We start from the raw sequence: 23,666 nt of genomic DNA, 5'->3' as shown, positions 1-23,666 counted from the left end.
ACATAATGGAACGCAAGATCATTTAAATGACTCAAACTTAATAGAAATTCAAATGTTAGAGTTATTCTGAAGATAATTCAGGTAGTCAAACAGTTCACATTGAGTTCCACCTGGAAAAAAAAAACTATTGGTCCGTCATTACTGACATTGAATTACAGTAGAGTAGAAGGCCTCAATATGCATCAAAAACATGCTGGCAATCAAATTCCTAAAAAGAATTTTTATTGTAAGGCACTGTAACATACAGATTGAAAATTCTGCCTTAAATATAGGACAATAAAGTTCCTAAATGATTAAATTTAATGTATTGCAAATAAAAGTTAGATCAAATATATACCTAAAAAATATGTCAAGAAACAGCCATAAAACATGACATGTAGATGCATTAATCTTAAAAGTTAAATACAATTAATTTACCTAATGAGTAAAATCCTTTACATGTCGCTCTTTTTGGTTAGCAACAGCGTTACCTAGATTAACAATCAAGATTACGTCACAGCCTATGGTAGCAGCATACTGATGATGTCACAAGTACATTAATACTATGAAGAAAAAAAAAGAAAAAAGGTGATATCTTTAATTAGTTGACGACAAAACCAAACTCTAACCCTCTTCATCATAATGTAACCCTAAACTTAAAACCTAACCACATGACCCTTAACCTCAAAAACATAATTAAAGTCTGCCTATGCCCAACACTAAACATAATAATCATAACTGTATACCAGTAATCCTTGCCCTCATTATGGTGTATATTTATTTAACCCTAACAATAAAACCCCAACACTACTAGCCTTAACCTAACCTACATCGACGACCCATATACATCATTCAAGCCCATCCTGAATTTCTAAAACCAAAGCAAACCAAAGGAATTGTTCAATAATTTACTATCTTAACCCCTAATTAAATCACAATTAGTTTGATATGGCCCTGGATTCAAATCAACAACAAAAGATGTTACCATTACGAAATGCATGGAGTTGTTTTGTTTTGTTTTTTTCACCGCCAAAGCATCACTCGCGTGTGATACGGATGAAATCTGGAACCAGGCAACACAAAGAGGGAGTCCGGACCCACCCTGTCATGTGAGAGCCGCCTCCTACTACTACTGGCCAAGGCACCAAAGAGGTGCGCGCAACAATGAAAAGCGCACTCGTGAAAACTCTACAAAAATGATCATTTGAGGTGCATTCATTTACCTTCTTGGGTCTCTTCCTCCTCTGTCCCAAACCATTGAGGCGATCACTGGGGTCCAGTCTGTAGTGGTAGTCCTCACTCATTCCTGAGCCCTTCTACCAAATAGAAGAAAGAAAAAAAAAAAAAAAAAACTTGTTTTTTTGCTTGTGTTTTTTTTTTTTATCCACACCAAGCCGCACCCCCCTACCCATTCAACGGAACATACCCGTCAAGTGTCAAATTCCAGTTAGTCTGCGAAGACGGCGTGGACAAAGCGCACAAGCAGAAGGTGGAGTAGGTGGGGGGGGTATGAACGCGGAGGGAGGTGGCCGAGGGGGGAGGTTTGGAGGAGGGAACACAATGGTGTTGCCATGGCAGCAGATGTCACCAGTGTTTATCTGGAAACCTCGCCCCAGTAGCAAAACAGGCCATGCAAATGCACGGTGGCGATACTGGGAGACAGCACGTAGCATGCTTGCGCTAGAGCTACAATAAAATACAAATCATTATGTAAGTACAATCATTATTTTGTATACATATACATATATATATATATATATACACACACACATATATACATATATAATTTAATACAAGTCTACATTTTTCCACAACTGTATACTTTATAAAATTGAATCATTAGAAGTTACAACATGACATCAACCACAAAAACAACTATAGTTACAAAGGCAAAATATACAGTAAAATGTATAAACACATACAGGCAGTTGGCACACGCACATTTTTTAAAGAAAACAATTTAATCTAAAGAAAATTTTTTTTTTGTAAAAAAAAAAAAAATGTAAAATGAACCTTATGAAAGCAATACAATAAAATAAATATAAGTAAAATTATTTAAGTTGAAATCTAAAACTATTTTAGCCCAAAACACCCCAAATAAATATTTTATATTCTAAAATCAATGTACTTTTTTTCTTTAATTTTACCACCATGCTGTACATGATATTTCAAATGTTTTATAGTATAAATTATACAGTAGGGTACCACACACTCATACCGGCCACGGTTACACAAAGTATTTAAGCGTCACAAATGTTAAAGTTTAGATAAATTGAGTCCTACCTTGGTGTCTTCTGAACAAATGTCGATGTTCAAAAGTCAATTTATATTTCATCACCCCCCCCCCCCCCCCCCCCCATTCAAGAGACACTAACATGGCGACGCCTTCGCGCGTCCTGTTTGCTCAGCCCTCGTGTGTTACTGGTTGTTTGTTATTTAACATCTGATTGGCTCAATCACAATGAGATGTCAATCAACAGAACTGACCAATGATTTCAGTCAAGTGGGCGGGCCATTAACACAGGGAATAGTGGGCCACTTGGTGTCGCCGTTTAGGAAGAATAGAATTGAACAGGTCTTTTTTTTTTCCCTACCAATTTCTAAAGTTAAAATAAGTAATTTGTTGTTTTAGGCATGTAGATTTTTTTTTGTGTGGAATACAGTAAATTATGCATAGTTAATGTTGTCTGTAGGTAAATTAAACATGCTACATTCTCCTCTACTTTCAAGAATAAAACTAAAAACATTCTTGGGTGTTTTCTCGTGTTTATTCCAGTATACAGAAAATATTGCCACAGCATATAATCAGCATTAGTTATGTTTTATACATGATAGTTAACATGTCGGTGGTTAGGTCAAATAAATAAACAAAAAATGATGTGAAATGTTTTGGAGGCTTTTTAGTTCCCCTGAGGTTGTATTTGTTTTCTAAACTTGCATGGCTTGGATGAAAAGCCCTCAAATGGATTCAAATCTTGATGGAGCATATATATCTGTGACCTGGGCCCGTCTTGCAGTCCCGTCTTTGCCATTTTGCCCCCCTCCACACCAGGCCACATATTTTGCTCCCTTTCACAATTGAGGGCGAAGGTGTCCTGTTCCAGTTCGTGTAATTGACACTCTGTCCATCCGCCCACATCCAAGAACCTTCGCCGTCGCTGTCATTAAGGCCTGGGGAGGTTTAAGAAGTTCAAAATAATTAACGCTTGTCAATACTGGAGACACAATAATAATCTTTTACAAGTCTAACTGCAAATTAGAAATGTCTTTTTTATGAAATGTGCTGTTTTTGAGGCCATTAATTCAATACACTATAGATATAATTTATACAGCACAAGCATAGCAACCAAAACAAAACAAAAAAATGATGAGAAACTATTTAACTGCACAAACCAATCCAAAACGGTTTCCTCCCACCAAAGTCCCACAGCCAATCCATGTCACGTTTTGAGAAAACGCTTGCAAGGGTGCTTTTATATCTGGAAAAAAAAAAAAAAAAAAAAAAAAAAAAAGTGAAAGAATGTTCTATCCATTTTAAATCAGAGGACACCTATTGTGGGTGGGTCTGGATTATAATCCCCATGATGAACAGGGGTTCACTCTTTTTTTAAATGCCAATACAGTTCGCTGGTTTGGTCTTTTGTCCTTCTACCGATTGTGTGGGTCAAGTGTACCTCTCTGTACAGCTTCGATTTGCTCTGCGCCATGACGCTTTGTGCTTCTTGAGGATGTAGCAGTGGCCACTGTGAAAGGTCCAACCCCGGGGGCACAGTGGAGAGGCCACCTGTTTGGAGATACATCATCGTTTGGTGTTTCCGGACAAGCAGTCTATTTCAAATCACCTTTAGTCAGGAATAATGACAATTGAACGGAGATGAATTCGAATTAGTGGACACGCAAGCCAAAGACCTGGTCTGCTGGCATCCAGGATTTCCAGGAGACACCGTTGCAATGGAAGATCTGATTGGTAGTCTGGTTGAAATGCAGGAGTCCCATCACTTCTGGCAAACATGGCCTAGGTACAAAGTTATTAGTTGTAGCCTAGTATAAGGGGGGGGAAAAATAAATCAGTGTTCTGATATTTCTTCCCAACTAGACAGGTTGATATTAGTTCAAGTTACATAATGATGATTGCATTATCAAGCAGTGTAAATCCCATAATTTCACTCACATGTTCACTTTTTCTAGGGTTGGGGAAAGATCTCCGAGGGCCACGTTTTGAATTAATGAGCTCGGCCGATGCCTTCTGCTTACTCCGCCTGCTAACAACACGCATCATTTCCCTTTTTCCTTTCTGAAAATAAAAACGACATCAGTCATTCTTGACTTTAAAATAAAATTACATAAACTGTAAAGAAATGGAGTGAGCCCACTTCAAAATAAACTAAATCAGAATATGAGGAATTTGAGGTACTTAGCGATTTTAACCTTGATGTTCTTTCTGGAGAAGTCTCTGTGGATGGATGATTTTGTGCCAAGGGACAGTTTTCTGAGTCTTCCAGATGGATTCTGAGTGTATTTGTCAGACTGAACTGTCTTTTTGAGTGTAGATGCTGCATGTTGCTGGTTTTGCTTGCACTGCCCTGCAGTTTCCATTTGAGGATGCATAACAAAACTGGAATGTGTACGTATCCTTTCAATGCATGCAATTTCTTTTTAAAAATCAGAAATATTTACCTCTTCCCTGGTCCTTGATGATAACTTGAGCTTTGCTGACGCTGGCAATAACTGTGTCTTCTGGAAGAACGAGGACAACTTCAAATACTTCATCTGCCTCTTCAAGTTGATCGTGAATGACTTCACTGTTCCAGATCCTCAGTGATACACCTTCCCAAAGCAGAAAAACACCACTTCTTTTAAAATAACGTGTGTAAATGTCAACCAAGTAATTGTGGGGCTAAAATAGAGCCAATTCTTTTTTTTGTTGAAGGAATGTGTCATGTTTCAGGTTTGCTTGGGTTGGGTTTTGTTTAATTTTGGTGAGAGTGTTGGTTGTCTGGTGTTCTTGTGTGTTTCCCCTGTCTCGTTATGTTTGAGTAGGTCCACCTGTGTGTCAGCCCCCTTCCCAGTGTGTGTTGCTAATTGGTGCCCTCTGCCTGCTGTGTTTCCCAGCCGTGTATTGTTAGTGGCTCGTTAGTGTATTTAGGGAGTGGTGTTTGTTTCACGCTTTGTGGGAGCATTAGCTTACCTGGTCTTGTCCTGGTGTGGTGCTTTGTTGCTGTTGAGTCAAGTTTAACTAAGTCTGGTCAAGTTTATCCACATCTGGTCAAGTTTCCCGACGTCAACTCAAGCGTCTCTCCACGTCAACCCAAGTGTCTCTCCACGCCTCCTCAAGTCTCCTCAAGTCTCCACGTCATGCCAAGTCAAGTGTTCCTCTCTCATGTCATGCCCAGTCTGTCCATATCCCGTCCAGTTATTTCGTCATGGAAAATAAAACTCCATATATTGTCCTTCCCGTTTGTCTCCCTGGCGTCTTTCTCTGCCTTTGGATTCATCCACCACGTCCACATCATAACAGAAGTTTTTTTTGTTTTTTTTATTGGATTTTTTGCCAATGTAGTCACCATGGTTTAAGTGAAATGCTTCCAAAAGTAATATCACAACCGGTCAATTCTTTTCTTGAATTGCGAACATTGCATGAGAGAAAAAAGGCGCATACCTGGATCAAACTGGATAAGAGAAGATGAGCTTGAGAGGAAATCTTTTCCTGCAGTTGCGGTCATCTCGTTCACCTGTCACGAAGAGACAAGACAGAAAAGAAAAAGGCCGGTTTCCGACGAAGAGTGATCAACTCCATATTAGTGCCCACCGATTCAGAACGTGGTGTTATTAAAGTCACTCTCTCCACTTTACAGGTGAGAAATTTTTCCAAGAACCCCCTCACATAATCTCTTATACCAATTTAACATGGCATGATGACACAACATTAATTTATTATAAATACCATATACTATTATTCTGTACCCCCAAATTACGGCTTTGTGGCCCCCATTTTGCAAGCCCCTGCTCTAAAACAAAACAACCAATGAATGACATGTCTTCCAGACCTTAACAGTGACATATGAAGATTCTGCTATATTTCCTTTTCGAATGATCTCCACCGAGACTCTTTTGTCCTCCTCATTCACGCAGTATTGGCCCTGGGACAGCTCAACACTCGACCACTTCAGCTGGAGTCTGCAAGATAAAGAGAGATGATAACGATTATGTATATCTTTTCGGGTGTCATAATGAGTGCGTTAATTTTGAGTTAATTTAAAGTTCTTCTAACGCCACTAATTGTTTTTTACGCGCGATTCATGACCACCACTTACTTGGAAAGCCCGTACTGGGGACATAACAGTTGCAACGCAGCAGACGCGTTCGCGTCAAAATTGAGCAGTAAGAAATGTATTAACAATGCATATATTTGTGGAAACAGGGGTCAAATTGCATTTTAAAATGTTAAAAATGTGCAGTATTTCACAAATTACTTCATTTTAAAAAGATTAGATCGCTCTTAATATGAAAAGAAAAATGCACTGAGCTGTCAACAATGCCTTACAAATGCAATTATTCCATCTAGTAGTAGAAAAAATTACCGCAACACAAATCAATATCATACTTTTTTTTTTTTTTTTACAGTACAGTACATCTTTTTAATTTTAATTCAATGTAATGAATTATTATGAAATTACTGTATCAATGACTAAAAGAGGCAGCCATATTTCCTTAGTAGAACAATTTTTCCACTTTTATGTTAACAAAAAAACATTTTATTGTACATTTAGAACAGATTTAAAATTTGCAACTCATTCACTGCCAGTCATTATAGAAAATTTTTACATTTCCAATACTCACGTGATATTACATTCAATAATTATATATAAACCGAATCTACCAAATAACAGAATAGACTCCCTACTTTTTGTCCCGTCCCGTTCTTTTATAATTGACAGCAGAAAAATGTAGGTTTGCCAAAATACAGCCATTTCTCCCATGGACTCTGAAACTGTGTTTATTTCCTATAAAATGGGGCAATGATGTCATCTACCGGTGGTTGGGCATCAGTAAAGTTGTTTCCAAGTTTGATATTTACAGTGGAGCATGCTCAGATTCGCCCCCATTTAGCACCGCTCTAAAAAATACAATTGACAAGTATACTTGTCAAAGGCAGTGAATGAGTTAATCATGAGCTAACTATTGATCATGCGATTAATTACGATTCAAATTTTTCATAACCTGACACCCCTAATTTCACCCCTTTTCAACATACATGTGAGATGGTCCAGTGTTTCCATGGCGATCTGAAACCCTGAATTCCAAGCTGTCTGACAGAGACTCCATCTCCGGTTTGATGATGTAGACAACTGTTCTCCATTTCAGATCCATTTGCGAGATATGCTCTCGTGAGAAACCACCTAAGAGAAAGCAAAACCTCAGACTGCGGTTGCAATCCAAGCCGCGGTGAGACAAAAGGCACTCCTGACCTGTGGTGATATTTTCGAGGTAACCAAAATAGGGCTGCCGAACAATGGAAAAAATCAGCTCTTCTTCTTTGCTGTTCGTGTCTTTGGCTTTGAGCTCCTGAGATGACAAAAAGATTCCATATCGTCCATCAGCTAAAATCTCAGCCTTCCACAGGGGGAGAAGCTTTATAAGCTCAGGATATGATGTATCCAAAGGATCGATCTGCAAGAAAAAGAAGAAACAGAATCAACTGCCCAAACTATTGAGCTTTGTCATTTTCTGTACCTGAATTATGAAAGACAGCGGTTCTGTATGTAACTTCCCATCTAGCAGGACACCACGATTGGCGCCATCCGTGGCGGTGAACTCGAATCGGTCGATCTGTGACTGCGCTCCGTTATGCTTATATGTGACCTCTAACTCCTCGATGTGTTGCTGGGTGAAAGTGGAATCCGCCGCCAGCGCGTTTCCGTGCAAAAGCAGCTCACCGTGCCGAGGCGGCTGCAGGATTTTAAAGACCAGTGCGCTGCGTGGGGTGTCAGGGTCGGTCATGGCAAGACGATCCGGACTCAGGGTCATGGCGAACCCTTGAGGAATTAGAAGCCCTTTGTTGGACAATGACGGGGGGATGAGATCCACCATTTTCACTGACACCTCCAAGATTCCCTCGCGGCTTGTCTTGTTGTTATTAACAACAAACCTGCCAGATTAAAAACAGACTGTTTTGTAAAACCTTCCCTAAAATGTAAAATCTTCCCCAAAGACTTACTGAATAGCTTCTGTGGGTGTGCTTGCTTGCTTGTTATGCACATAAACCACGCGGTTTGCCGCAATGTCCATCTGGCTGAAGGTGGAGATAGTGACTCCAGGATGCTTGGTGTTCTCCAAATATCCATGAGCTGCCGGAGTGGTGATGACAAACACGAGTTCCTCGGGCCGGTCTGCGTGGTCTGTGGCAAACAGCATGTCGGTGGTGAGAACTACGCGACCGCCGCGGTTGACAGTCACAGGCCTGGCAAAGACAGCAATAGTTCCTGGAAAAATAAGTCAAAATATTAGAGAAGCAAGTAAAATGTGAATAAGCCAATGATTTTACAAAGAGGTGGCTAAAGTACTTAAAAAAAAAAAAAAAAAAAAAAAAAAAAAAAAAAAAAAAAGTACCGATGTTGGCATGTTGTTGACATTTTAAGCTATCATAACGTGTTCCATAGTGTGAATTTCAACTTTCAATATTTATCTACCCTCCAATTATGCACTGAAAATCTTACCTCGAGTAATAAAAGTATTATTTTGACGCCATCCTGTGACATCTCAGTCCCAAGGAACTATGTTGAAGTGAATTAGCGCTATGAAGCCAAAGTATCGTATTAAATAAAACATTTTGAGCCCTTTATTTCATCCATCCATCCATCTTCTTCCGCTTATCCGGGGTCGGGTCGCGGGGGCAGCAGCTTCAGGAGGGAAACCCAGACTTCCCTCTCCCCAGCCACTTCAACCAGCTCCTCCGGTGGGATCCCAAGGCGTTCCCAGGCCAGCCGAGAGACATAGTCTCTCCAGCGTGTCCTGGGTCATCCCCGGGGCCTCCCACCGGTGGGACATGCCCGGAACACCTCCCCAGGGAGGCGCCCAGGAGGCATCCGAACCAGATGCCCGAGCCACCTCAGCTGGCTCCTCTCAACGCGGAGGAGCTGCGGCTCGACTCTGAGTCCCTCCCGGATGACCGAGCTTCTCACCCTATCTCTAAGGGAGAGCCCGGACACTAGTGATAGACCGATATGCTTTTTTCAGGGCCGATGCAGATACCGATTATTTGTTGTCAAGGAGGCCGATAACCGATATTTCAAGCCGATATTCATTTGCAGTAAAAGAGAAAATAATAGCGTAAAAAAACACAAAAAAACTTTTCTTTTAATTTAAACATATTAAGAATAGACAGTTTTGTTTAATTAAAAATTAACAGAAATTGTAGGGAACTTCTAAGGTTCATCAGCAAGTGTTAAGCTAAATTCAAAACTAAGCAAGTAAATAAATAAATAAATAAATAAATACATAAATAAATAGTTTTCTACTTTAAATAAAGTTTTCCAAAATTACAACATAATTTCTAAATTTGTTGTATTTTTTATTATTATTATTTTTATATAAATTAAAAAGTGTTGGGACTTCAGTGTTTGCAGAGAATAAATAGTTTTCTAAAATTTTCTACTGTAAATAAAGTTTTCCAAAATTTCAACGTAATTTCAAATTATTATTTTTTTAATTATTATTATTATTTTTTTTATAAATTAAAGTGTCAGCAGTGACAAATGTATACAAAATTAAATGTATCTAATTTTGGGTTTTCGTCAGGGTTCAAAAGATCTTCGCAGACAGTGAAAAATTGACTGAATACGTTTGAAAAGTCTTTGCAACAAGTAAAAAGCGTCTAGAAACATCTTACAAATCTTGATGAAAGCACAAAATTTGCTACGTTCGCATGCATTCGCTGCTCGGTGAGATTCCAGCTTTATCGGCCTTCAGATTCGTAAAAAGGCCGATGCCGATATTTGTCAACATGCCAAATATCGGCACCGATAATCGGCCCGGCCGATAATCGGTCTATCCCTACCGGACACCCTGCGGAGGAAACTCATTTCGGCCGCTTGTATCCGGGATCTCGTTCTTTCGGACACGACCCACAGCTCGTGACCATAGGTGAGGGTCGGAACGTAGATCGACCGGTAAATCGAGAGCTTTGCCTTTTGGCTCAGCTCTTTCTTCACCACGACGGACCGATACAGAGTCCGCATCACTGCAGACGCTGCACCGATCCGCCTGTCGATCTCCCGCTCCATCCTACCCTCACTCGTGAACAAGACCCCAAGATACTTGAACTCCTCCACTTAGGGCAGGATCCCATCCCCGACCTGCAGACGACACTCCACCCTTTTCCGACTGAGGACCATGGTCTCGGATTTGGAGGTGCTGATCCTCATCCCAACCGCTTCACACTCGGCTGCGAACCGCTCCAGTGAGAGCTGGAGGCCCCGGCTTGATGAAGCCAACAGCACCACATCATCTGCAAAGAGCAGAGATGCAATGCTGAGGCCACCAAACCGGAACCCCTCAACGCCTCGGCTGCGCCTAGAAATTCTGTCCATAAAAGTTATGAACAGAATTGGTGACAAAAGGCAACCTTGGCGGAGTCCAACCCTCACCGGAAACGAATCCGACTTACTGCCGGCAATGCGGACCAAACTCTGGCAACGGTCGTACAGGGACCGAACAGCCCTTATCAGGAGGCCCGGTACCCCGTACTCCCGAAGCACCCCCCACAGGACTCCCCGAGGGACACGGTCGAACGCCTTCTCCAAATCCACAAAACACATGTGGACTGGTTGAGCGAACTCCCACGCACCCTCAAGGCCTGCTGAGGGTGTAGAGCTGGTCCACTGTTCCACGGCCAGGACGAAAACCACACTGCTCCTCCTGAATCCGAGATTCGACCTCCCGACGGACCCTCCTCTCCAGCACCCCTGAATAGACCTTACCAGGGAGGCTGAGGAGTGTGATCCCTCTGTAGTTGGAGCACACCCTCCGGTCCCCCTTCTTAAAAAGGGGGACCACCACCCCGGTCTGCCAATCCAGAGGCACTGTCCCCGATGTCCACGCGATGTTGTAGAGGCGTGTCAACCACGACAGCCCCACAACATCCAGAGTCTTTCGGAACTCCGGGCGGATCTCATCCACCCCCGGGGCCCTGCCACTGAGGAGCTTTCCAACCACCTCAGTGACTTTGACCCCAGAGATAGGAGAGCCCACCCCAGAGTCCCCAGACTCTGCTTCCTCAAAGGAAGACGTGTCGGTGGAATTGAGGAGGTCTTCGAAGTATTCCCCCCACCGCTTCACGACGTCCCGAGTCGAGGTCAGCAGCACCCCATCGCCACTATACACAGTGTTAATGGTGCACTGCTTTCCCCTCCTGAGACGCCGGATGGTGGACCAGAATTTCCTCGAAGCCGTCCGGAAGTCGTTTTCCATGGCCTTACCGAACTCCTCCCATGCCCGAGTTTTTGCCTCAGCAACCACCGAAGCCGCGTTCCGCTTGGCCATCCGGTACCTGTCAGCTGCGTCCGGAGTCCGACAGGCCAAAAAGGCCTGATAGGACTCCTTCTTCAGCTTGACGGCATCCCTTACCGCTGGTGTCCACCAGCGGGTTCGAGGATTGCCGCCGCGACAGGCACCGACCACCTTACGGCCACAGCTCCGATCGGCCGCCTCAACAATGGAGGCGCGGAACATGGCCCATTCGGACTCAATGTCCCCCGCCTCCCCCGAGACAAGGGAGAAGCTCTGCCGGAGGTGGGCATTAAAACTCTTTCTGATAGGGGATTCCGCCAGACGTTCCCAGCAAACCCTCACAATACGTTTGGGTCTGCCAGGTCGGACCGGCATCTTCCCCCACCATCGGAGCCAACACACCACCAGGTGGTGATCAGTTGACAGCTCCGCCCCTCTCTTCACCCGAGTGTCCAAAACATGCGGCCGCAAATCCGATGACACGACTACAAAGTCGATCATCGAACTGCGGCCTAGGGTGTCCTGGTGCCAAGTGCACATATGGACACCCCTATGTTTGAACATAGTGTTCGTTATGGACAAACCGTGACGAGCACAGAAGTCCAATAACAGAACACCGCTCGGGTTCCGATCAGGGGGGCCGTTCCTCCCAATCACGCCCATCCAGGTCTCATTGTCATTCCCCACGTGAGCGTTGAAGTCCCCCAGCAGAGCGAGGGAGTCCCCAGGGGGAGCGCTCTCCAGCACACCCTCCAAGGACTCCAAAAAGGGTGGGTACTCTGAACAGCTGTTTGGTGCATAAGCACAAACAACAGTCAGGGCCCGTCCCCCCACCCGAAGGCGGAGGGAAGCTACCCTCTCGTCCACCGGGGTGAACCCCAACGTACAGGCGCCGAGCCGGGGGGCAATAAGTATGCCCACTCGGAACTTCTCGGCCTCACACACCAGCTCGGGCTCCTTCCCTGCCAGAGAGGTGACATTCCATGTCCCAAGAGCCAGCTTCTGTAGCCGGGGGTCGGTCCGCCAAGGTCTCCTCCCTTGGCTGCCACCCAGCCTGCACTGCACCCGACCCCTTTGGCCACTCCCACCGGTGGTGAGCCCATGGGAAGGGGGACCCACGTTTCCTCTTCGGGCTGTGCCCGGCCAGGCCCCATGGGTGCAGGCCCGGCCACCAGGCGCTCGCCAGCGAGCCCCGCCTCCAGGCCTGGCTCCAGAGGGGGGCCCCGGTGACCCGCGTCCGGGCAGGGTAAGCGTGCTTCCATTATTGTAATTCCTCATAAGGGGTCTTCTGAGCCGTGCTTAGTCTGGCCCCTCACCTAGGACCTGTTTGCCATGGGTGACCCTACCAGGGGCATAAAGCCCCAGACAACATAGCTCCTAGGATCATTGGGACACGCAAACCCCTCCACCACGTTAAGGTACCGGCTCACGGCTTTTTATTTCATGATTGTATTTTTTTTTTTTCAATTAAAACCCTGACGTATATGATCTGACACATGCATTGATTGAACGGATAATCCATTAGAGGGCAGTATCACCCAGCTGATTGCTTTTCCAGCGACCTTGCAAGATCGCCCCAATTGAGAAAGGAGAGACACCTATACTTATGAATAGTGGGAAATGTTCTGATTTTTGGAAATACTAATATGTTTGATATGTCGGTTTATTATTATATTTTTGAGTTATTAATGTACAAATTGAAAGCATTGTGACCGGATGTATCAAATATGACACAAATCAAAATTCATATGTGGAATTTGATTTAAAAAAATGTTTTTTTTCAATTGAAAAGGACCAATAAATACTCAATTTACAAAGAATCAGAATTTTCTTATATATTTCATGGTTTAGGCTTTATAGGGTTAAATAATTTAACTCAAGTAAAATACAGATACCGGAAAATATATTTAAGTAAATCATATTGAAATACCCTTTTCCACACGCTTGACGGATATGTTGAACTGCTGTGAAGGAGACTGATTCTGTCCGTCAAAGAGGTAGAAAAGAAAATGGTCCCCTGTTGTAGTCCCGAACGGGTCTCTGTGCACATAGCGCAGATGATTCATATCCACCATTTCCTGGGTACAGTTTTCTCCTGCCACCAGTGGCAGCCAGTTTTGAACATGCTGTGAAAAAACGAGTCCCACTTAGGTGAAGGTCCTATTAAAAACAGTAATACTGCGGTACAAAAACCTTAAGCTGTAGGACTCCGTGGGCAGGTACGCTCGTAAAAATGTACATGACCTGTGAAGAGGGAGTGTCATGGTCCTGTGTGAAGAGGGTTACACTGGTTATGAGTCTGGCCTCTCCTGGTTCCACCTCGAGTCCATTGTTTCTGAAGAAGGCAGCACAGCATATTTATCATCACACATATGGAGTTGTTTTTAGAACAGTTCCACAGAGGTTTTATTTGGCGTTATAAAAAATTGGTTTGGTGGCACGTTCGTGAAATGTGCTTGACATCATAGAACCTGGCATTCGGTCTGATTGCAACCATATTTTAACGTCATATAGTGTTGTAAATTAAACTTTAGTTGTCAAATCTATCGTGGGTAGACTCACAAAAAAAGACTGGAATGCTCCCCACAAAAAAAAAAGCTACAATGAGCGAACAAATGAAGAGTTGAAGTGTGGACCCAAGACAGAGCCCTGTGGAACACCACTTTTTCAAAATTCAGTTTCTCTTATCAACGTGATTGCCTCCAAACTGACACGACTTACCCTAAAACATGCAACTCAAAGAATTCCTCTTCAGTTTAACACTAGCATTTAATTCTTCAAATTGAACCTTATTAAATGAGGCTTTTCATCACTGACTGCCGTTACTTCCACCATCACTCGTCTTTGGATTTTGTGGCTGCCGTCCATTAACTGGATGGTGAAGCTGTCTTCCAAGTGTTTAGAGTCGTCGTGCATGTACGCCACAGCTTTACCTGCGAGATGCGAGATGTAAATAAAATGTAGATATAGTGATATAGTGATGATTACCTTGTGAAAGTGTATACTGTTGACATAACATTGACTTGAACGTACCATTCGTTAGCTCTGCCATTGAGAAGTCAACCACAGTGAATTCCGAATTGACCTGCTGATCAATGGTGTCATTGGTGCGCTGGCGAACGATATTGCCGTGCTGAGGTGGTTTCACAACACGGAAAAACAAGACATTCTTGGGTACATCCAGGTCTGTTGCATTTAAAACAGTCAAATCCAGATGCTTCATTTGTCCTTCTTGTACCTAAACAGAAAGCAGTAATCAGTGGACCATGTGACCGCAAATGAATAAAAAATTAAAATAAAAAATACTCACTGCAATATTTTGAGCCACAAACTCTGGAATTTCGTCGTTTGTTGGGTTGACAACAATGTTGAACGTTACATGGGCAGAGCTGAATTTGCCGTCTGAGACACAGAGGGTTAACTGATCGCTCGTCGGTTCCAATTTTTGGTGCCTGGACTGCACGTAGTTGATTTGACCAGCAATGATGTCTCTGTAAAAACAAGAGTCTGGGCAAAAGAGAGAAATCATATCAAACAATCGTACGAAACATGTGGAGCTGTGTAAACAAAATCCTTGAATCCTCAAATCCTTACCTATGCTCATACCCATGTTGCTTTTCTCAAAACCAGGTCGAGGTAGGACATTTTCAAGGTAGCCAAACTGAGGCAGAGTAACCAAACTAACCACCAGCTCATCCACAACTGTGTCCACATCTGACACCTTCAAATGACTTGCTTTTATCTGGGCTCTCCCGCCTTCATCTACCACAAAAATGTCTCCTACAAACAGAGCACAGAATTTTGGTTATTGTCTCGATATCATGCATTAGTGTCACATAAAACGGTCCACCTGTTTTAATGGAGGGTGGCTGGCTGTTGACGGGGAGAATGGTGATGTGGAGGTCATACACAGGAAGAGATATTTCTGGATTTCTTCCACTGCAGCAGGGAAAATATTTTCCTGCCTCTTCATCAGAAACCACAAAAGTGACAGTGTCATGGTATGGAGTGAGTCCTATCTCCGGCCCTAAAAGCACAACCAGAAACAAGTTTGTGAGTTGTCCCACAGGTGAGGGACTTAAGTTTTGACGTGACTCATGTTGTAATGTGCGGTGGCTGATCAGCCATGGACTGGATAGCAAAAAACAAAAAAACAAAAAGGGATGTCAGTTCACAGGTAACCACGCGTACAAGTCCACGGTATCAAATACATGTATGGCAAAACGAAAAAGTGCTGCATAAGCATAAGAAAAACAAGGAGGCGCCACCTTGTGGTGCGGTGCCATAATACAGATTGTTACAATGTCAAAGAGATGACACGATTCAAAGCTAATATCATTTGGTTCGAGACATACAGATCTTCCAATGCAAGAACTTTACCTGAATTATTTTTTCTGTCTGTCTGTCTGTCTTACCTGTGTGCTTGTAGCTGATGATGCCTGCATCGACGTCCGACTGAATGAAGTTATCGACGACTACGCCGTTTCTCAGCACCAGCCCGTGATCGGGCTGTCGTGCAATCAAGAAGGTGAGGCTGTTGTTGTCAGTGTCTGCGTCAATTGCATAGATGTACTCAGCTGAAATGATGATTGTCTGCCCCTCATCACACGTAAGCATCGGTTTCAAACCAGCAACCAGCACCGGGACCTCATCGTTGATAGGAGAAACCTAAAAAGGAAATACAGTAACAGATGGCGTATGGGATCAAGTGACTTTCCACATGTAATTCTCTCTGGTGTGCATTCTTACGTTCACTTGTAGAATCAAATGGATTTTATTGACACCATCTGTTGCAGCCAAATTAATGCTGTCGTCCACAGTTTCTGAATTGTCATGACTGTACCTGAAAAGACAACAAGACTGTAATATTATGCTTTTAAAAGAAGAATAAAGATTACTTTTACTTGTACTTAAGTAAAGGAGTTTTACTTTTACCAGTCTGTTTTCACACAAGTATCTGTAGTTCTATTTATGTAAAGAATGTAAATACGTTTGCCACCTCTGCTTCAGATCTTCTAGGGCAGTGGTGACAAACTCGTTTCAATTGAGGGGCCACTTTCACCCAAATTTGACCTCAAATGAGCCCATTATTTCCCGTTTTGATTTTAATACAAATAATTACATGTGCATTCTGAAAATATTCCCATTTATCTTATGGCAGAGCAATCTAAAATTTCAAGAAAAAGAATCAAGACCTAACCTAACTCTGTGGCTTGTCAGGTCATGCAAAGTAAAAGTTTGCCCAGGTTTGAGAGGAGAGCGGTTTAGCTGCAGCATCCCATGCTGCGGTTCCCTCAGAAGCTCCAATTGCAAGGCTGCGTCGACGGAGTCCACGTCTGACAGCAGCAGGTGTTCTGGGCCAAGCCAGCGCTCACCACCCTCGTCCACCATTACAGGGTTGGTGATGACCTGAAATGGTGCATTATACAGATTTGGTCATTCTGATCAACAAGAAAAAAAAATCATAATAATTGTTGAGGGTACATTGATCCTGTACCTCTGGTGGTTGGTTGTCTACTGGTATCACAGTAATATTAAAGCAGATTCCATCAAGTGTTTTGCCATGTCGATTAGTGACTGAGAGAACAAATTGGACATATCGAGGAAAAGGACCAATATCCATAGTTGGAGGCATGTAGGCTACTTTCATGAAGTTGATGGCATTCTGAGAGGTCAGGAGACCAGGAAGAGACAATGAAAATCAATCCAAGAAATGAAAGGCAGTCAATGGACTAAAGTACAGATCAAGCTGAGCATCATTTATACACGGCCAGACTTATTTAGCATTGTGAAATCCAATTTATATCGGTTGACATTACCTGTGTGAAGAGTCTCAACACTGGCGCATTGGTGTCTTTGCTGAATTTGGGTATACTGTCCACGAGGAATAACCTCCCTGCATCCTCGCTGCTGCTACTTGGCATAATAACAGCAGCACAAAGCTCACATGGAATATTGATTCAAAATTGAAGGCTTGATTATTATACAATACTGCAATATTTCTGCCAATAAAAAAAAAAAAAAAAAAAGAATTTTCATAATATTTGGAGAAGTATGGTATACTGACCTGCGATGATCATTATAGAAAGGTGGAGTTGTAAGCGTGTATGTCAAATCATTGTCTGGCGAATCCTTGTCTACAAAGTGAAGATGTTGCTGTGTTATATGCACCACGTCTGTCTCTTTGACCACAAGACACCGTCTGGCGCTAGGGACCTCGCTAGGTGGTTGGTGTGGTACCGGCTCAATGTGCAACATGACGACCTGCATGTCAGAAAGATGAACAGTTTCAGTTGCTGCGTCAGGGGTCAGCAACCTTTCCTGTCAAAAGAACCGTGTTGGTCCAAATAACTAACCAAAAATCTGTCTGGAGCTGCAAAACATTTGAAGATTGTGATGATGGAAACAGTGTATTAGTGTTAGTCTAATGAGGGCCCAAGAGATAATTAGATCACAAAAATATACAGCATCCAATACTTTTGAGATTTAGTTTATTCTCTTTTATCTTCCGTTTTCTGAATTATTTGTATTTTTTCATAAATTTTTTAGACTCTTCTGCCTTTTTGTTCATTTTCTGACATTTCTGGCAATTTTATGAACATATGGTAATTTTATGCCTCTCTTCTTCCTTTTTAGACATTTTTTGGATTGTTTTTCCTACTATTTTTTATGGACATTTTTTGGTAGTTTTCTGCCTTTTTGGACATTTGTAGGTATTTTTAAAAACTTTTTCATCTACCTTTCAACCCTCTTTTTCTGACTATTTTTAGAATATTTAATTATTATTATTTTTATTTCATCGTTAATTCATTTAAAACATATTTTATCTGAAAAATAAAAATAAATATGTATAAAAAAAACAATAATAATTTCTACTATTTTTTTAGGGATCCACAGGATAGGGTCTAAACAGCCAAATGTGGCTTCAGGGCCACATGTTGCAGACCCCAAATGCACAAACTGCAAACATTCATACCTGGGGCTCTGACAAGTTCGGGGGTTCTTGGAAATCCGACAGCACAAACTCAAAGGAGTCATCAATCGCTTCATTCCCCGTGTGTCGATAATAAATGATGGATTGAGAGAGGTCTCGCTGCAAAAAACTGCTGACTGGGTAACCTAGAAATAAACAGGACAATTGTTGAAGCTGACAACAAGTAAAAACCAGATAGGTTAAGCAATGAAATGTGAGCACTTGCAACCAATGATGGACAAGCGGGGCATATCATTGGTTGTGAACAGAATCATGTGCTTCTCTGACCTGTTAGTCCTGGCCCTGGAAACTTCATAATCTCTCCCACCTGTGGAGGTCTCGTGATGTTAAAGAGGATGTAGTCGCTGCTGGAGGAGTCCATATCGGAAGCCTGAAGGGCAGTGCCTTTTAGCAGAGTCGTCTGACCCTGGGACACGTCGAGCAACAAGTTGGCAATAAGGAATGGGGGGCTATCGTCTTTCGGGAGGATCTTTATGGGGAATTTGTGGCGGGTCTGGTGGTGACCATCAGTGATGCGGAAGACGATGAAGTCACCGGTGGAGTCGCTGTCGTCGTGGTGATAGAAAACGATCCCAGCTTTAATGTCCTTGACGGTAAACATGAAGCCCTTTCCACCTAGAGATACCAAACACAGCTTGTTAACTGTGATTTGTAGAGATTTCAGCACTTGAATCCCCTTAGTGCAGTGACTAAAAGGTCCTTAACTCATTGACTGCCATTGACGGAAAAAGACGTCAAATAATGCATTTTTGCTGGGCTGGCAGTGAATGTTTTAAACACAATGTGCCAATATATTTGGTGATTATATTGCAGCATCCTTTTTTCCCTTTTTCTTTTTTTAAGGCAAATTTTGCTTAAAAATTTCCCATTTACGAAAGATAAAAATGCAGAAATACAGCAATTTTGTAATACTAGAAAATGATTGGAACATAACCATGACACCTTTGACAGTCAGTCTTCCATGCAGAAGGCCGTCCACGGTGATGATACGGACAGCGTCTATGTTGTCATTGTCCACGATCTGGAGCTGCTCCCATGTTATTGGGCGCGATTGTCCTTCCAACAGGCTGAGACCTGGATGATAAATTGTGCATTTGCTCAAATAAATCCAGAGAATTGCTATAGTACAGTTTTAATTAAGTGACGTCACTGAATACGAAAATGGTAATATATAATTCACTAAACTAACCATACCCATGTTCCAGGAAACTCGCATTGGCGCATTGGTGTCAGCATTCCTTATGGACACGTGCACGGTGATTGGTGAGCTCTTTTCGAAGAAAAAATCATGAACCTCGATTTCCATCTGCACAGAAAGATTTTTAATTCCGCCACCACATTTCATACAGTACATTTGCAAAGAAAAAACAACCTCAAAGTGTCTGCGTAGCGTATGAGAGGAGTTCGGGGGCTGATACGCAATGAGCATGCTATTTAAATCCAACCATGTGAAGGAATTGACTCGGCGAGTTTGGTCGGAAAGGTGAGCAACGAAGCCATCTAAAGGTGCTTTGGTGATGTTAAAAATCAGCCTCTCTTGCGGCGTTTCCTCATCCTCGCCGTCTAACGTGGCAGTCGATAGCGGGGTGAGGATGAACTGATCCACCTCCAAGATGAACGTCGACATAAATGACGCCGCGGGGGGCTGATTTGACAGCGCACCTGTAATCTGCACCGGAATCCAAATCTGTTCGGACTTCAGGAAGAAAAATCAACATTCATCATTATCAACATTAAAATCAACATTATTGACATGCCTGCTAAATTTCATATAACAAAGTGAAACTGGCGTCATACGGAAATGTGTTGGGGGGCTTTGTTTTTTTGTGTATTTTTTCTATTTTTTCAGAATATTTTTTTTCTGTTTGACTGATTTTTTTTTCTGTTATAAAAAAACATTTTCAAAAACAGGAAAAAAAATATTCAGAAAAACAGAAAAAAATATTCAGGAAAAATAGAGGAAAAATATAAAAAAAAAAAAAAAGAGGGAAAAGAAATTCTGAAAAACAGCACCAGCTGTTTTTTTTGAGTATTTTTTTCCTATTCTACATATATTCGATTTCTGCATACGACTGCATATTAGGACCACGTAGAAATATATTTTTTAGGGGGGGGGCAATATGATGAGAAAAAAAGTGGCAAATTTGCCACTTTTTAATATGACGAGAAAAAGTGACAAATTTGCCACTTTTTTTTTTTTTCCGTCACGCGGCTGTTTGTGTCAAGTGTGGTGCCGGCAGAAAGGAAACGCATTTGTCACGCTACACAAGTCACAGTTTGCAAAATGTCTACGATGGAAGAACTCCTTAAAATGTACTTTTCAGTCAGGTTTTCAAACAAGGAAATACTAATTGCTTTAGCAGAGATTAACAATATCATAGTTGCCAGTTTACAAAGTGGCAAATTTGCCACTTTTTCTCGTCATTTTTTTCCTCGTCATATTGCCCCCGCCCTCTAAAAAACTATATATATTTCTACGTGGTCCTAATACGCCGTCGTATCTGTATCACATTTTTTTCCTAAATTTAGCGCATCTCTGCTACAAAACGACAAACACAATAAAGTCAAATGACCTGATGTATGTTGCCACTCCTCGTGTCTTTGAGGTCAAGCTTGATTGCAATGTAATCAATGTCAGGAGATGGAGGAGTCATGTGCTGGTATTTCAGCCCCATCACCAGGAAGTCATTACAGGGAACTTTGAAGAACCTGACGGGCTTCACACCCCTCAGGCAAACATCCGAATGACATCTAGCTGGATCTTCTGGAAAATGTTAGTTCACATTAGTTTGGAGAAACATGGCAGGGAAGGTTTTGAGCATGAGCGCCATTACCCTCAACGTAGCGCATTGGCTCGTCCCCTCTTTTGATGGCTTCCTCTGGCTTTCCAGTAACTAGTTGCCCATGAGCTGGCAGGTGAGTGTCATGCGTATTGAAATGGATGCTACACTCTAAGCTGGACCGCCTTTCATAATGGAAGGACAGCACATTGCCATCAACATCAGCAGAGATGCCAAATAATGGAACTTGCAAAAATTTGGGTCCAAGCTTGATAATACTGCAGTCGGGATGCACGATGTCAACGTGGAGAGAAAAAACCTCAATGGATGTGTCAGTCTCAGTGAACCTGTTTCAAACAAAGGACAGATGTTATAAAGTGCAAACCACAAAATAATCGAATAATAGAAATGGACCATAATAGGTGAATCACAATATACCAGAGGAACAATGCAAGTGTTAAAGTGATGTACCTATACAGCCGAAGCTTAATCGTGTCCTCTGTTAATAGTGGAGAACCATTATGGACATACTTGACCACATTTTCTCGATAATGGCAGTTAAACACCTGCAAAACAAGAAATAAATGTCTTTTACACAGAGATCCTGCAATTTTTTTTATCCGCACAGAACCCACGAGACTGTAGCAAAAAAAAATAAGTTTCGTTTACCTGAGGCAGGAATTTCCCCACTCGTTGAGTTATGGGCTCATTTAACACCACTTCCACTTTGCATGCATCCTTTTGAATCGGGATGAGGAACTGCAGGTCACCTTCCCGGAGATAGGCCGACTGACCCCGTCTCACCTTTAACGCTCGATTGACTTTTACAAGGGAAGCGTTGCAAGTCACTCCGAGAAGCAGGAAAGGAAGCAAAGCCAGGCTTTGACCTTTTGACTTCATCATTGCTCTTCCCATCAGAACAAGTTGACGGTTAAAGCGTCAGTTTCAGCCCTCAAAAGAGGTGGCCGTTCTTCATTTTGACATGAAGCGGCATCGTCTGGGTAATCTGATGCTTGCGGATTTCAGGTTTGAGCATTTCAACAGAAGCTGTGTAGAGGGGGGAAAAAAGTGTCAGTAGCGAGGCTAGTGTCAGCAAATTCACTGCAGTATTGATATTTGTGCCGCTCAGAGATTCATTGCAATATTGATATTTTATTTTGATCCAGTACACAACATTGAACGCAAACTTTAGCCCTGACAGGAAAAAGTTGCTCCATCATTGTCATGGCACCTGAATGAGACCTCTCACAATGAGTTCCTTCGACCGGGGCACTTTGTAATTAGACTTTACATGCTCTGGCTTGTCTCAGGGAACAATTCAACCTGTATTACAGTAAAGGCAATGTTTCAAGCCACATTTAATCATATGGAATAAGTCTAAAAGTAATTTGCCAGTGCCAAATGAAACTGAAATACACGAAGCTTCATTGCCATATTGATACTTACTGTTATATCATACCTTAAAAATTAATTATCAAACTCATTTCAAAGTCATGTGATTCGAGTCCCTCACCTCCTTCCCACAGCCCCCCTGTCCAGACTCCAGAATGAAAAGATGAAAATACATTAATTCCCCTCTGTCCCCCAAAACTTCTCCTTGGTGGAGGTCTGCTCTCCAATGGCTGACATGCTACAATAGAACTGCGACAACAACAGGTTTAATAGTGCCTGGCATAGGACAGCTCAAATCAAAAAGCTACTGACTACACAGCAGAGAAGGAATGTTAAGTGTCACGCCACAAAGTGGCTTTGTTCAGATGGGAAGCTCAGCGGAATCCTTTTCACAGTACTTCTTTTCACCTTAATAATGACAGAGTCCTCAACAACTGCCACTTACTTCCAAGCAACTATCATTTGGATCCACAAACAGAACACAGTTAGACAAAAAAAGTCTTGAGAGAAAATGCAATCCCAGTCTTTCCATAACGGAATAACAAACCGTAAATACTCATATGCAGTATACCTAGAACAAACTATTATATTATCTATACATTATGTAAATGGTAAACGGAGTGCAAGCAACTATAATTATAGCAGCTTGAAAAGGATCCAAGAAGCAGAGTAATGCTTTTGGCATAAAATAAATATAATACATAAATAAATAAATAAATAAATAATAACATGACTGAACTTTCCAAATGTAGACATGTCCTTACCTGTATGGCACCTCCTCTGCTACTTCATTATTCGCACCGGCCAGCTCTACTGCTCGTCTCTATTGCACCTACAACGTTTGTTTTGGACCCCAATGTCAAACTCCACCTCTGACGCGAGGGGGTGGGGAACCTTTTTTTTTTTGGAACCGCTGAGGAGCCAGTTGTGTTGCGGGCCATGCATTGGTTAATGTTTTTGGGCTCTTTAAAACACTTCCGGTGGTGGCTCGAGCCGCCTTGTGGTCAAAAGTG

The 23,666-nt window shown here is 42.3% G+C and overlaps 2 protein-coding genes across 17 annotated transcripts in view; both read right to left on the bottom strand.

Annotated features, from left to right (window-relative positions):
- The window catches only part of ank2b (ankyrin 2b, neuronal), a 34,191-nt gene extending 32,657 nt beyond the window's left edge, over positions 1-1,534 (bottom strand). The window contains exons 1-2 of one of the 2 annotated variants that reach the window (XM_077501318.1): positions 1,406-1,534; positions 1,203-1,295 (exon numbers count right to left, since the gene is read on the bottom strand). In XM_077501318.1, the coding sequence (XP_077357444.1) occupies positions 1,203-1,283 (81 nt within the window). In that variant the 5' untranslated portion in view covers positions 1,284-1,295; positions 1,406-1,534. Of the gene's footprint in view, positions 1-1,202; positions 1,326-1,405 lie in introns of those variants that run through there. The other variant, XM_077501332.1, reaches the window with a different exon arrangement.
- Positions 1,535-2,725: 1,191 nt separating this feature from the next.
- Positions 2,726-22,223, bottom strand: frem1a (Fras1 related extracellular matrix 1a). 15 transcript variants are annotated; one of them, XM_077500697.1, is made up of 35 exons: positions 21,931-22,223; positions 21,733-21,827; positions 21,316-21,608; positions 21,055-21,245; positions 19,854-20,177; positions 19,676-19,787; positions 19,424-19,555; positions 18,749-19,096; positions 18,464-18,606; positions 17,555-17,751; positions 17,307-17,400; positions 16,985-17,152; positions 16,688-16,896; positions 16,237-16,330; positions 15,903-16,155; positions 15,338-15,514; positions 15,082-15,267; positions 14,798-14,994; positions 14,521-14,725; positions 14,276-14,420; positions 13,681-13,822; positions 13,418-13,613; positions 8,198-8,462; positions 7,714-8,128; positions 7,449-7,650; positions 7,235-7,379; positions 6,027-6,156; positions 5,639-5,711; positions 4,657-4,806; positions 4,408-4,562; positions 4,151-4,273; positions 3,889-4,020; positions 3,654-3,763; positions 3,373-3,458; positions 2,726-3,150 (listed from the first exon to the last, which is right to left on the bottom strand). In XM_077500697.1, exons 1-35 carry the CDS (start codon positions 22,174-22,176, stop codon positions 2,948-2,950), a joined length of 6,336 nt encoding a protein of 2,111 aa, XP_077356823.1. In that variant the 5' UTR covers positions 22,177-22,223; the 3' UTR covers positions 2,726-2,947. The 15 variants fall into 15 exon arrangements, 9 of the variants coding, with proteins under 9 accessions (XP_077356823.1, XP_077356824.1, XP_077356821.1 ...); XM_077500698.1 differs by having other exon boundaries at positions 17,307-17,397; XM_077500695.1 differs by having other exon boundaries at positions 19,676-20,177.
- Between the last annotated feature and the right edge of the window lie 1,443 nt (positions 22,224-23,666).

Source organism: Festucalex cinctus, chromosome 16 (assembly GCF_051991245.1).
Source record: "Festucalex cinctus isolate MCC-2025b chromosome 16, RoL_Fcin_1.0, whole genome shotgun sequence".
NCBI lineage: Eukaryota > Metazoa > Chordata > Actinopteri > Syngnathiformes > Syngnathidae > Festucalex > Festucalex cinctus.
This window is presented reverse-complemented; position numbering and strand designations above follow the sequence as displayed.